We start from the raw sequence: 13,403 nt of genomic DNA on the forward strand, positions 1-13,403 counted from the left end.
CAGTGATACTGTTGATGGGCCATTCTGATGGGGAAAAAAAGTTACACCTGTTTTTTATAATTTTGAGAAATTTACAAGCTACTGAAAAGCACAAAGAACAAAACGACCATATTCTCACCACCCAGATTCAACACCTGTTATTATATTTTTAGCTTCCATATTTTTTTAAAGAAAAAATATCAGTTATAAAGTTCTTTTTAAACATCATCCTTATTCTTTTTCCTTCTTTTTTAGCAACCTCAACCAGAGACAAGTACTATTAAGAGTTTTCTGGGGTTCTTTCCATTTAATTTTTATATCTTTACCAATATATCTATTATAAGATATATAGGGATATGTTTTGTTTGTTTTAAAATGTTATATAAATGCTAATGTATTATTCTGCACTTGGTTTTATTTTTTAATTCAGCATTATTTTTGAGATCCAAGTATATAGATCTGTAACATCCCTTTTATTGCATCGTGAAAGCATTTTATATTAGCTGTTCTGTTACTTCCAGTTTTTCTATTACAATGTTACAGCAAATATTCTTGTAATAGTCTCCTTGTGTGCATCTATGAATGATTTCTTTTTTAAACGAGAGAAATATCTTTGTCTTCTCTAGCTCTTTATATTCTTATTCTGTTACTGCCTTTCTATTTCTTTTTTTCAAATACAATGAAATAAAGACTAGACACACCCACATCTTAAACACTATAATAGAAAACATGGTTTGTCTGTATACAATTATAAATAGACTAGCATTCAGCACTGACCTTTACTTCAGACAACATGGTTCTTCTAAAATATAAAATCTCCCTCCCTTTCTAGGACTTCAGAATATTGTTTTTCTTAGGACTTGACTGTTACCACAGTATCTTTTTAGCACCTGCCTATTAAAGCTAATTTTAGTGCCACCATTTTAAACCACATTTTAGTCTGGGAAGAGTTCTGGTGTTTGTTTGCTCTTTTGTGTTATGAACTTCTGTGTATCATATTTTACATGGAGATGAGCTTTTTTGTTTCTGGATGTTTGGTGATTCATAATTTCTCAAAGCAAGACATTTGTTGAGACAGATAATGTATGCAATGCAATCTAGAATTCAAAGTGTACCTTTCTGCACTTACTGGATGAACACAGTGAAAACCTAGGAGAAGACTCCAATTATTTGAGCCTAATGTTGATTAATTAGAAATCTGTATTTCTTTTCATGTGAAGACACCCAGGAGTTGTGCTCTCCTTTCTTCTCTCATTGCTTACTACTGCCTAGCCAGCATAACTCAGAATCCTTTGATCCTAAGACCTGGGGAAATGAAAAAATAATAATAAATACACACACACACATTTTTAAAAAGTCTGGGTTACCTAGCCTGATACTATATGTATATGTATATGTATATGTATATGTATATGTATATGTATATGTGTGTGTGTATAACATTTGGAGCTGTTTCCAAACTGTGTTTAACAACTATGCTAGCTGAAGCTATTTTAGTTGGTGAAATCAACTTAATTGGTTTCAATCCCCATTTCTTGCTCTTTGTTTTATTTTTTACTGAGGTAGTGGAGAATCTGAGATGGAAGAATGGAGTGGGAGGGAGGGGGAGAGAGGCAAGCAGGAGGCGCAGAGCTGTGTGAGGAGGGCAGGTTCCATCAGGGAATGAAGAAGTAAAAGAGGTCAGTACCAGGGCAGGAAGGTGCAAAGAGGGTCCAGCAGGTGATCAGGCCACAGTTAAGATTTTGGAGAAAGGACTAGGACAGCAGGGGCAGGCAGAGCCCTTACAAGTGTGATTTAATGGCAGGCTCTCTCTGGTCAGTGCCGCTTTCTGCTTCATTTATCCTGTTGCCCTGGCTTTTGTTTTCCACTGTGACTGAGACATGACCAAACAGGATATGAGTGACAGGAAGTTGTTTTAGTACAAAAATAACTGAAGCCTCATTCTGGAATATAATGGAGGGATCCCTTACATGTGGTAGGAATAATACAGACGTAGGTTTTCAGAATCTTTTGTATATTCTTGGCCCTTATATTGTTTGTACATTTACTGCTATTATTATTATTTTATTAAGTCATATGCTCTATTTACCCAAAAACCTGTCTTTTTCTTCCTATTGTCTAATATGCAACCAAGCATGTTTGTTGTAAATTTAACAGCATTTATCATATCAGAATACTTATTCTTTTATAAACTGTATGGTTTTTTGTTTTGTTTTGTTTTTGATTTTTTTTTAGAGGAAGAGAGAGAGAGGGAGAGACAGACAGGAAGGGAGAGAGATGAGAAGCATCAACTTATAGTTGCATCACTTTAGTTGTTCATTTATTGCTTCTCATACGTGTCTTGACCAGGTGGCTCCACCTGAGCCAATGCCCCTTGTGCTTCAAGCCAGCGACCATGGAATCATATTGATGATCCCATGCTCAAACTGGTGACCCCGCGCTTAAACCGGCAGCCTTGTGGTTTCAAACGTGGGACCTCAGCATCCCAGGTCTACACTCTATCCACTGCACCACCACTGGCCAGGCTGTAAACGTGTGTGTGTGTGTGTGTGGTGTGTGTGTGTGTGTGTGTGTGTGTGTAATGTTAGTTATCTCTTTAAAATCTAGGGTTAATATCAGATTACTATTTATTTAATAATTTTTAACTGATTACATTTATCCGAAAGTGACATTGGGATGTATATCATTTCCTTGTATAAAGACAGTATGAAGAGGCCCTGGCCGGTTGGCTTAGTGGTAGAGCGTCGGCCTGGCGTGCAGGAGTCCTGGGTTCGATTCCCAGCCAGGGCACACAGGAGAAGCGCCCATCTGCTTCTCCATCCCTCCCCCTCTCCTTCCTCTCTGTCTCTCTCTTCCTCTCCCGCAGCCGAGGCTCCATTGGAGCAAAGTTTGCCCGGGTGCTGAGGATGGCTCTGTGGCCTCTGCCTCAGGCGCTAGAATGGCTCTGATTGCGGCAGAGCGACGCCCCAAGATGGGCAGAGCATCGCCCCCTGGTGGGCATGCCGGATGGATCCCGGTCGGGCGTATGCGGGAGTCTGTCTGACTGCCTCCCTGTTTCCAGCTTCGGAAAAATACAAAACAGAACAAAACAAAAAAAAGTATGAAGAAAAGCCTCATGCTTTCAAACCTTATATTTTTCTACTCCACAGCCATTGTGTTTTTGAGGCTTTTTTTGTATTCAGAGATTAGCAGCTCAGCTTAATTGGGTTTCTTTCCCCTTTGGGTTCTGAAAGAAAAGTATTATTTCATGTCAATCCAAATTTGCTTGTATCCACATATCTTATAACTTATTTTCAGCTAACTAACTTATCTTTCTTGGTAAATCTTTTACAGTTGAACACAGTAGAAACTGTGGTATCTCAAACTTTATAGTCTCATTGAGGTTGAGTAAGGGTCAAGTGACCAAGGTCAATAGTACATGTCAGAACCCAAACAGTTTCACATACACCTTTGCTAATTTTTAAAACCAAGTCTGTAACTGATGCTTCCTTCCCTATATCCTGATGTAGAAAGCTAGTAATTGTGTTATGATACAAAGAAATTGGTTAGAGTTGTGTTTGTGAGGCCAGCTGTCTATATTTCTTGGGCCTCCCAATTCTGTAATTATTTATTATAGCTTTGTGATAGAGAGGATAAGATGATAATCCCAGGGAGTTATCTTGGAAGTAGTGGAAACAAATCATGACAACTCTTTACATTAAAAAGTATTTATTCTGGCCTCAAAGGATTTTGCTAAATATTACGATGTCTACTCATTGTAATGATCCAACAGTCAACACAGTATAATACTGACAACCATTCTCAAAGTGAAATGCTGCTTGTCTACTCATTGTAATGATCCAACAGTCAACACAGTATAATACTGACAACCATTCTCAAAGTGAAATGCTTTTGGCCATAGTCTTTGACCTTTGGTTATTTTATCTGCTCAGAGATAAATTTAGGACACAAAGTAGGCCTACAGCAATCCCTCTGGAAACTGGGAAATGTTTGGTTTAGAACTGCCCCTCAAGGCAGAAACCCTTGTTGGCATGTGTCGTTAGTGATTAAACTTAGGGTCTATAGAAGTGGAGGGAATAGCCTCTGTGTTAGATGAGTCATTCTCTTCTTTGACTTCTGAGCAGGTGGCAGGTTTTACAGAAGACAGCTCTGTCATTGTCCATTCTCTTCATTCTCCTCTCCTATTCCTCTGTACTGAGCCCAAAGTATTAGCTGGGCTGTGGGTATGATGACAGAGGCAAAGTTGGGGAACAAGCCAGTCCAGTTCTTCCTACCTCCACAGTAGGAACTAACCACGGGTTATTTTAAGAGCAGAGCTGGTTTCTGTCACTTTGAGAAGTGCTAGATGTCATAGTCTGTGGGATAATGTTTTTCTGTTTGTTTTTACAGCTCTATTTTGTAAGCCTTTAGATTGTGATGAGAGTACATATTATAGGAATTTATTTTATCTTTACTAACAGTTAAATAAAAATAAATGTGCTTGCTATAATAAGTAAAAATATCCAGTTATATAAAAAGTTAATCTTTTTCCTCATCCTCCATTGCCACAGCTTTCACCAAACCTATTGCTCATAGAAGCATGCACACATATGTAGTATTTTTCATTGTTCTTTAAAAATATGCTCATGATGCCTGACCTCTGGTGGCGCAGTGGATAAAGCGTCGACCTGGGAACACTGAGGTTGCCAGTTCAAAACCCTGCACTTGTCTGGCCAAGGCATATATGGGAATTGATGCTTCCTGCTCCTCCCCCCTTTCTTTCTCTCTCTCTCTCTCTCTCTCTCTCTCTCTCTCTCTCTCTCCCCCTCCCTCCCTCCTCTCTAAAATGAATAAATAAAAATAAAAAAATAGCCTGGCCTGTGGTGGCACAGTGGATAAAGCGTCGACCTGGAAATGCTGAGGTCGCTGGTTCGAAACCCTGTGCTTGCCTGGCAAGGCACATATGGGAGTTGATGCTTCAAGCTCCTCCCCCTTCTCTCTTTCAGTCTCTCCTCTCTCTCTCTCTCTCTCTGTCTCTCCCTCTCCTCTCTAAAAAAATGAATAAATTTAAAAAAATAAATAAAAATAAAAATAAAAAATAAACATATGCTCATGATATATGCATTACTGTACAACTTGTTCTACCACTTAAAAATATTTCATAGATGTTTCTGGATCTAGTTTACTCTTTTTTATAGCTGCATAATATTCCAGATGTGGGTTTGCACAATTTTAATTCACCATCTTCCTATTTACAAACACTTAGATTATTCTCAGTTTTTAGCTTCTATAAACAATACTCAATAAACATTGTAACAGCTTGACCAGACAGTGGTGCAGTGGATAGAGCATAGGCCTGGTATGCAGAGGACCCAGGTTCAAAACCACGAGGTTTGCCAACTTGAGCACAGGCTCCCTAGCTTGAGCTTGGGGTTGTTGGCTTGAGCATGGGATCATAGACATGACCCTATGGTTGCTGGCTTGAACCCAAAGGTCACTGGCTTGAAGCCCAAGGTCACTAACTTGAACCCAAGGTCGCTGGCTTAAGTAAGGGGTCACTGGCTCGGCTGGAGCTTGCCCCCCCCCCCGCCCCAGTCAAGGCACATATGAGAAAGCGATCAGTGAACAACTAAGGTGCCACAACAAAGATTTAATGCTTCTCATCTCTCTTCCTTCCTGTCTGTCTGTCCTTATCTGTCCCTCTCTCTGTCACAAAAAATCCCACAAAAACAAAAACAAAATATGACAAATTTATAAGCTTAAATGCATGTGCTCTTATTTCAGTAGGTGAAATTCCCCAAAGTGGGATTTATGGGTCAGAGGTTATTGTTTTTAATGTTAAATATTGACAGGTTATTTTCCTAGTCAGTTGTAACAATTCACATTCCTATTTTTCTTCATCCTTACCAGAGAAGTGAAAAAATGGTATTTCACTCCTTTAATTTGTATTTTGCTGCTTAGTAATGATATTTTTAACATTTTCATATATTTATTTACCATTTCAGTTCCTTCTTCTCTGACTGGCCTGCTCATATTCTTTACTAATTTTTATTTTTTTGTCTTTTGTTTAATGTGACTGTGTGCTCTGATGCCAGATAACCTCAGAAGCCAGGCTTCTGTTTAATGTTGTGAGTTCCTAGGCAAAGTATTTACCACTCATGACTCAGAATCTTCTCTTTTAAACAAGGATAACCCTGCCTCCTAAGTTTGTACAAAATATAAATGTGCGCTTAGGATGATACCTAGCGCAGAGATGTTGGCTATTATCAATAAATATTAATTTTTATCATTAAGATGCCCTGACAGTCCTGAGCCTCATTTTCTTACGGTCCAGGTTTTATCTGGTAATTTCTTCAGACACCATTTATCAGGTATATACACTCTGTTTAATGCATGCTAGGCTTTGGGAGCGCTGGGAGGAACTAAAAGAAGTTGAGTTTGCTTTTTATCTATCTTATTGTATAGCTGTCAATGTATATCAGGTGGATTATAAGCTTTTAGGTTAATTTTATGTCTAAGGTTGTCCTTTCTCTCACCTTTAATGGTTTCTCCAGTGAAGACTATATCTCTTGGATATTAGTGGCAACATCAGGATGCTTTGAGTCTATTTTGGCTAGTTGTTGATTTTTTTTTTTCTTTTAATATGTCTGCATCCCTGTTTTTCCTCTGTGTGTCTGGAGCTCATTGCTTTATTCATTTTTCATCTCCTAGCACAGTCAACTTGAGACAACAGTCATCTCCCAGGGAAGCACTAGGAATTGAGTCTACATTAAAAACCCATGCTCTCCTCCAGTGCCTGAGATTACAGTACTGTATTCTCCTTTGTTGAAGGGTTCAAGCAGAAACTCAGGCGTGTAAGGTGTTAGTTACTGTTGGTGGTGGCTTGCAAGACCTCATACTGATGTTTTTGTTAGGGAACATTATGGCTCTGTACAAAGTAAAGCAAATTCTTTGAGCTCAGTAGAGTAGATTTTACAAACTCAGGTTCTGGCTTTTTTGATGTGAAAGACTAGGAAAGGTGATAGGAGCCTACCTCAGCTACAGGTACATACATGTTTTCCCTTGTAAGTGTGAACAGACGATTTGTAGGAATGTCCGTTAACCTCCAGAAGCCTGAAAGCTCTCATAGATAGCATTGAGACAAACTGTTGTGCGTGAGCATTGAGACATCATCTTGTTCGGTCTTTTTACTCAGGAATGAAAACGGAGTCCAGAGAGGCAAAGTGGCTTGCTCAAGTTCATACTGCTAGTTAATGACTTAACTACAACTAGAATCTAGTTTCTTAGTATGCTGGTGGTCATTTCATTTTACTGGACCTATGGGCAGTTGGTTAAATATTGTTATGATAGAGTTTGGATCATTGCTAAGAACCTGTTATAACAGCTACATGCCTGTGAAAATTAAGGCAGTGCTCCATTTCTTGTTAGCCATAAAGAAAAATGTAATAATAAACCTTGGTCAGCCACCAGCAGAGAGGATAAGATACCCTCTCCATTGAGCTGTCACTGACCCATCACATGCTGAGATGTAACATATGTAACTTGTGGTCTTGGCAGAAAGGAGTACATGAGAGAAGACATTCTCTTCTGACTACAGATTTAAAAAAAAATTTTAAATTGCTTTTAGCAAGAGAGGAAGAGAAGGAGAGAGACAGACAGCAACGTTGATCTGTTCTTGTATGTGCCCTGACCAGAGGTCGAAGAGTCCACTTCTGCACGTTGGTATGATGCTCTCACCAACTGAGCTCTCCAGCTAGGGCCTGACTACAGATTTAACCATTGAGACTGAGAGTAGCCAGAATAGGATGTTGATTAGAGGAGCCAGGTGTGAGAAATAATATGGTGGGAGATTACTTCTGTCTTGTGGATATCTTAGGACCTTCTTTCTGTTTCCAGATTCCACTTCTGCAACCCCCATCTCTGCCACCATATCCGTCTTTCTCTCAGTGGCTCCTCTCCACGTCCGTGATTCTGGCCCTCATTCCTACCTTGTGCTCGAGTTCCATCCTCTAGCGGTCTACTGGATGTTTCCAGTCAGAAACCCCACAGGCACATTCAGAGTCTTAGTTTATCACCTTCTCTACAGTCTTGCTCTTCCTTCTGAATTATCTATCTCAGTTAATGGATTGACCAGACAGCAGACTGCTCAAGCTAGGAATGTGGAATTTGTTATGGGCCTTGCTATGAAACTGAGAGGCAGTAGTGATAACCCACAGGAGACCGTCTGGGCCTCCTCATCTTTCCCCTTTTAATTCATTTCCTCAGCTATACCTGGGTGATGCTTCTAAAATGCAAAGCTAGCCTGACCAGGCGGTGGTGCACTGGATAAAGCGTCGGACTGGGATGCAGAGGACCCAGGTTCGAGACCCCGAGGTCACCAGCTTGAGCGCGAGCTAATCTGGTTTGAGCAAGATCCCACCAGCTTGAGCTGGCCCCAGCAAAGGGTTACTCGGTCTGCTGAAGGCCCATGGTCAAGGCACATATGAGAAAGCAATCAATGAACAACTAAGGTGTTGCAACACGCAATGAAAAACTAATGATTGATGCTTCTCATCTCTCTCTGTTCCTGTCTGTCTGTCCCTGTCTATCCCTCTCTCTGTCTCTGTAAAATAAATAATAATAAAATGCAAAGCTAGTTATTTTATTCCCTTGCATGAAATATTGCAGGATTTTTCTTTTCGTGTCTTTCTTTTTCTTTTCTTTTTTTGGTTTTGAACAAAATCCCTGGTCCTTAACATACAAACCGCAGGCTCATTTTGCTTTGGTTTTTTTTGTGTTTTTTTTTTTTGTGGTTTTTTTTTTTTACAGAGGCAGAGATAGACAGGGACAGACAGACAGGAACGGAGAGAGATGAGAAGCATCAATCATCAGTTTCTCGTTGCGCGTTGCGGCTTCTTAGTTGTTCATTGATTGCTTTCTCATATGTGCCTTGACCGTGGGCCTTCAGCAGACTGAGTAACCCCCTGCTGGAGCCAGCAACCTTGGGTCCAAGCTGGTGAGCTCTTTGCTCAAACCAGATGAGCCCGCGCTCAAGCTGGCGACCTCGGGGTCTTGAACCTGGGTCCTTCCGCATCCCAGTTCGACGCTCTATCCACTGCGCCACCACCTGGTCAGGCTTGCTTTGCTTTTTTCATAATGCCCAAACATGCAGTCATAATAAATGATTTTGTAATTGCTCAGGTGTGACTTGCACTTTTGCACCTGCAGTGCCTCCTCCTAGGTTGCCCTTCTCTCCTTTCCTGGCCAGGTGTTCTGGTGTTCCAAGATAGGCCTTCCTCTGGGAGCTTTGTCCTGACTGCCGCCTCCTGGTCCACGTTAGCTCTCACTGTTCCTTATGCTTTCTGTTGCCATTCTTATTGCCTGTTTAGATTCTGTCTTCTCAGCTAGTGTTCCTTGGGGGTAGGGATTTCATTTCATTCATGTTTGTGTCCCTAGTTCTTGACACATGATAGGTTCTCAGTAAATATAAATCAGCAATGTCCCCTCCCTGCAATAGACACCTATGGCCGGATCTGCCATAGTTTGCTCTATCCTGGCACTCAAAACAGACTCCCTTCTCTTCCATTGCTTGTACCCTCAGTCTTAAGTGGACCTTAAGTATTTCCACCATCTGGACTCATTTTCACGCTCAGTATCTATCTGTGCTGTGCTTCCTCTTTATTCGGCCTAAAATGTTTTCCTCCTTTTTGCTTCCTCAAGTCCACTGCTTCTTCCAAAGCCCAGCCTCTATTCCATTACATTATGAAGCCTTTCTTGATAGTTACGTGTAATTATTCTCTTTTGCTCCCTTTGTATTGTTTTTGACTCCCTGATTTGATTGTCATCGCCATACGGGCAGGGATCAGGAATTAACTTCTTTTCCCTCCCCACAGCACTCCTGTGGTGTGCTGTGTGCTTGACCTTGTTCGTGACAGGCGGCTCATCTCCACGAAGAGGGCTGAGTCGTCTGGCAGCCTGGCTCTTCAGGATGGGGCCGCATGCAAACACTCTTGGACACGCCTGTAGGAAAAGGGTTATTTTTAAATGTAATCAATATTTTGTTTATCTTGTTATCAGAGTACACGAGAAGCAGAAATCAAGCTGAAAAGTGAAAGCAGAGTTAAACTCTTTTACTTGGACCCAGATGCCCAGGTAGGAACTATTTTAATGTTTAAAATTTAAAACAAAGTTTGACAAAGAAAACCTTTGACAGATTGTTTCTTTATTTTGTATATTTTGGATTGACAAGCAATATAACAGCAATATAGAAAATTCAAGGGGAAGAGGAAAAATAAAAACAACTTATAATCTCATCACTAGCGTGTAACCATTGTGAATATTTGATATACAATAGATTGTTGAAAATTGAGAGAGATTTATCCAAAGACATTCTCTGGTCCACAAAGAACATAGTTTATCCTATAAAATAATAGTCAGAAAATAACAAGCATCCCTGCAGATCCCCAGCTGAAAGTGGTGTTTCGTGACCAGCCAAGGTCAGAACCAGGCGCAAGCCTCACAGTGCATGTGACCCGTGGCTGTGTCCCGACCGAGTCCAGGACGCGGTGTGGCGAGGACCTGCCTCTCGCTGCCGCAGATGGGATTGCTCGGAGGGGACAACCCTTCTGCAGTATTTGCTGCTGTGTTTCCCCCTTTGTTTATGGTCTTTTTTTAAAATAGAACTTCTTTCCCCACTTAACTTTAATAAGTGATTTCCTATGTTTTTTCACAGAATTCATAACCATATTTTGCTTTTTGACAATTTTTATTTGTTGTGATAAAGTATACATAACATAAAATTTACTATTTTAACCCCTTTTAAGTGTGCGGTTTCATGGTCAGGAACATTTACAGTGCTGCATAACTGAAACACTATCCATTCCCAGAACTTCTTCATCATCCCCAACAGGAACCCTTGATCCATTCAGCAGTAACTTCCCCATTCCTCCTTCCCCTTACCACCCCGAGTAACCTCTGTTCTTATGTCTGTCTTTGTGAACTTGCCTATTTTAGGAACCTCATTTATGTGCAATCATGCTATATTTGTCCTTCGGTGTCTAGTTTATTCCATATAGCATAATGTTTTCAAGGTCTACCCATGTTGTAGCATAGTCAGAACTTTATTTCTTTTTGTGGCTGAATAATATTCTGTTGTATGTATATATCACATTTTGTTATCCATTCATCTGTTGATGGGCATTGAGTTGCTCATAACCATAGTTTTTAAGCTCTGTGTGATAATCTCGTATGTAGATATACTGTCACGTTTGACCAGTATTATGAACTATATAAACTTATAAAGTAGTAATACTATTATGAGTAATGAATGTGTGTGGCTTTTCCATATGTCAGTTTCCTTAGGCTACATTTATTATGGGATTTTTTTTTTAATGTGAGCATAATATATTTATATGTTTACTTTTCTTTTAAAAGAAGCTTGACTTCTCATCAGCTGAGCCAGAATTGAAACCATTTGAAGAGAAGTTTGGAAAAAGAATTATTGTCAAGTGCAATGATTTATCTTTCAATTTGCAATGCTGTGTTGCTGAAAATGAAGAAGGACCCACTACAAATGTAATTTTTAAAAAAGATTTTTAAAAAAATAAGGTTTTCAGATGTGTCCACTTCAGTGCAGTCTGGGCATGAAATTCTAGCTCCTGGTATCAAGGAGGTACAATGGGGGATCCGGTTATGGGGGTTGTTTAGCCTACAGGAACAGGATGTTTGTGGCAAAGCTAGAGATCAAGGCTGTTTCTCTTTAGCAGTAATTTATAGCCACAATCATAAATAAGTCTAGTAAGTTCTTCTTTGATAGCAGCATTCTTCTTTTCCCTGAGAGTCTGAGCCATAGTGATGGTCGGGATTGCTTTTGTTTTGTTCAGGTAGAGCCTTTCTTTGTTACTCTATCCCTGTTTGACATAAAGAACAACCGAAAGATTTCTGCCGATTTCCACGTGGACTTGAACCATTTCTCAGTGAGGCAGATGCTGGCCACCACGTCCCCGGCCCTGATGAATGGCAGCGGGCAGAGCATACCTGCCCTTCAGGACATCCTTCATGAGGCTGCCATGCAGTATCCAAAGCAGGTGGGGGGCCTGTGCCCAGTAGTCATACTACTAAAACTTACTTTGCACATGCTATGTAAATACATAGACTTTGTAATGCATAACTGGGGTGAGGCTGTTGTTAATATTGACTGCTTGTCTGATTAGACAGTAAAAGCAAGCTAAGAGAAGAAGTGGTTGGGTTTCTTATTTCTTTGTTCTAAACTTTCTGCAAGTTGCCTCTCCTACCAAATAGTCTGCTTGAGTAGATGATGAACTATTGATCAGTTAACCAGTTTGGCACTGGGTGCTTCTTATAGTAAATGGTTTCACCATTCTTTGCTGCTTTAGAACCTTTGGTATTTATGGGATTTGTTTAATGTGGCTGTGAATTCTACTTACTGAAGAAAATTATTTGTCCCTAGGGTATATTTTCAATCACATGTCCTCATCCAGATATATTTCTTGTGGCTAGAATTGAAAAAGTTCTTCAGGGGAGCATCACACATGTCGCTGAGCCATACATGAAAAGTTCAGACTCTTCTAAGGTAGGGATGACTTTTATGCTTTGTGATAATACACCGCAGTTGGAAAAAGGGGGTCTCCATTGAAGTAGAAATGCTTAAGGAAATCAAAGTTAAACTGTATTTATATTTCAAAAGATATAAACTACTGTACATAGATTTATTCTTACGTTTAACTTTATGTGTCCAGTTTTCAGTGAAAAGTAGTCCTGTATGTGAATAAAATACTCCATTTGGCTGGACTATCCTTATATCGTGAAATAATTTGCAGAAGTATTATCGGCTTAGTAGGGAACTTTCTGTGAATTACAGAGTTCACATATTGTACCTAAATAGAGCTTTTTTATCTTGTTGATGTCTCAGGTTCTAGAATTATATATATTTAGGTCCATTTATACTTAAATATGAGACTGGAGACTAGGAGATGCTCTGGCTCACAGATATGGTCAGTAGGATTAATGGTTCAGGTCTACTTATGTTTTGTCAGATGGGGCAGGGTTATGGCAGCAGAGAGAGTGTGATCTTAGGTAGAGGGAAGAGAAACATACAGGTTATATGTGTGGTGTATGACAAAGCACTGTTCATTAACTGGAGGATGGCTAGGTGTGGACATACTATAGAATTATTAAAGTCATCTAGTCCCAGACCACCTTTCACATTCAGAAAATTGAAGTTTGCAAAGGTTTAGTTACCTGCATAGTGTCCCACAGCTAGAGTGGCCAAAGGACACTTGACTGTCACTTTCTAGCACAGGGAGCCACCTGGTCAGAGTAAGCTATTGAGAGCTATCCCTGCCAGTTTTACAGTATTTTCATATTTAAAAAGTGATCATTTGAAGATTGCCCTAATACATTGACCAGGGACTGGTCAACAGTAGGAGGGGAGACCCCGGAGGCTC

The 13,403-nt window shown here is 40.0% G+C and overlaps 1 protein-coding gene across 30 annotated transcripts in view; it reads left to right on the forward strand.

The window, feature by feature from the left end:
* The window catches only part of DOCK9 (dedicator of cytokinesis 9), a 345,301-nt gene that overhangs the window by 207,643 nt on the left and 124,255 nt on the right, over window positions 1-13,403 (forward strand). For 29 of the 30 annotated variants that reach the window (XM_066236469.1, XM_066236475.1, XM_066236493.1 and 26 more), the window contains exons 10-13: window positions 10,015-10,089; window positions 11,371-11,511; window positions 11,820-12,023; window positions 12,407-12,529. In XM_066236469.1, coding sequence (XP_066092566.1) covers window positions 10,015-10,089; window positions 11,371-11,511; window positions 11,820-12,023; window positions 12,407-12,529 — 543 coding nt within the window. The remainder of the gene's footprint in view (window positions 1-10,014; window positions 10,090-11,370; window positions 11,512-11,819; window positions 12,024-12,406; window positions 12,530-13,403) is intronic. The other variant, XM_066236468.1, reaches the window with a different exon arrangement.

Source organism: Saccopteryx bilineata, chromosome 6 (assembly GCF_036850765.1).
Source record: "Saccopteryx bilineata isolate mSacBil1 chromosome 6, mSacBil1_pri_phased_curated, whole genome shotgun sequence".
NCBI lineage: Eukaryota > Metazoa > Chordata > Mammalia > Chiroptera > Emballonuridae > Saccopteryx > Saccopteryx bilineata.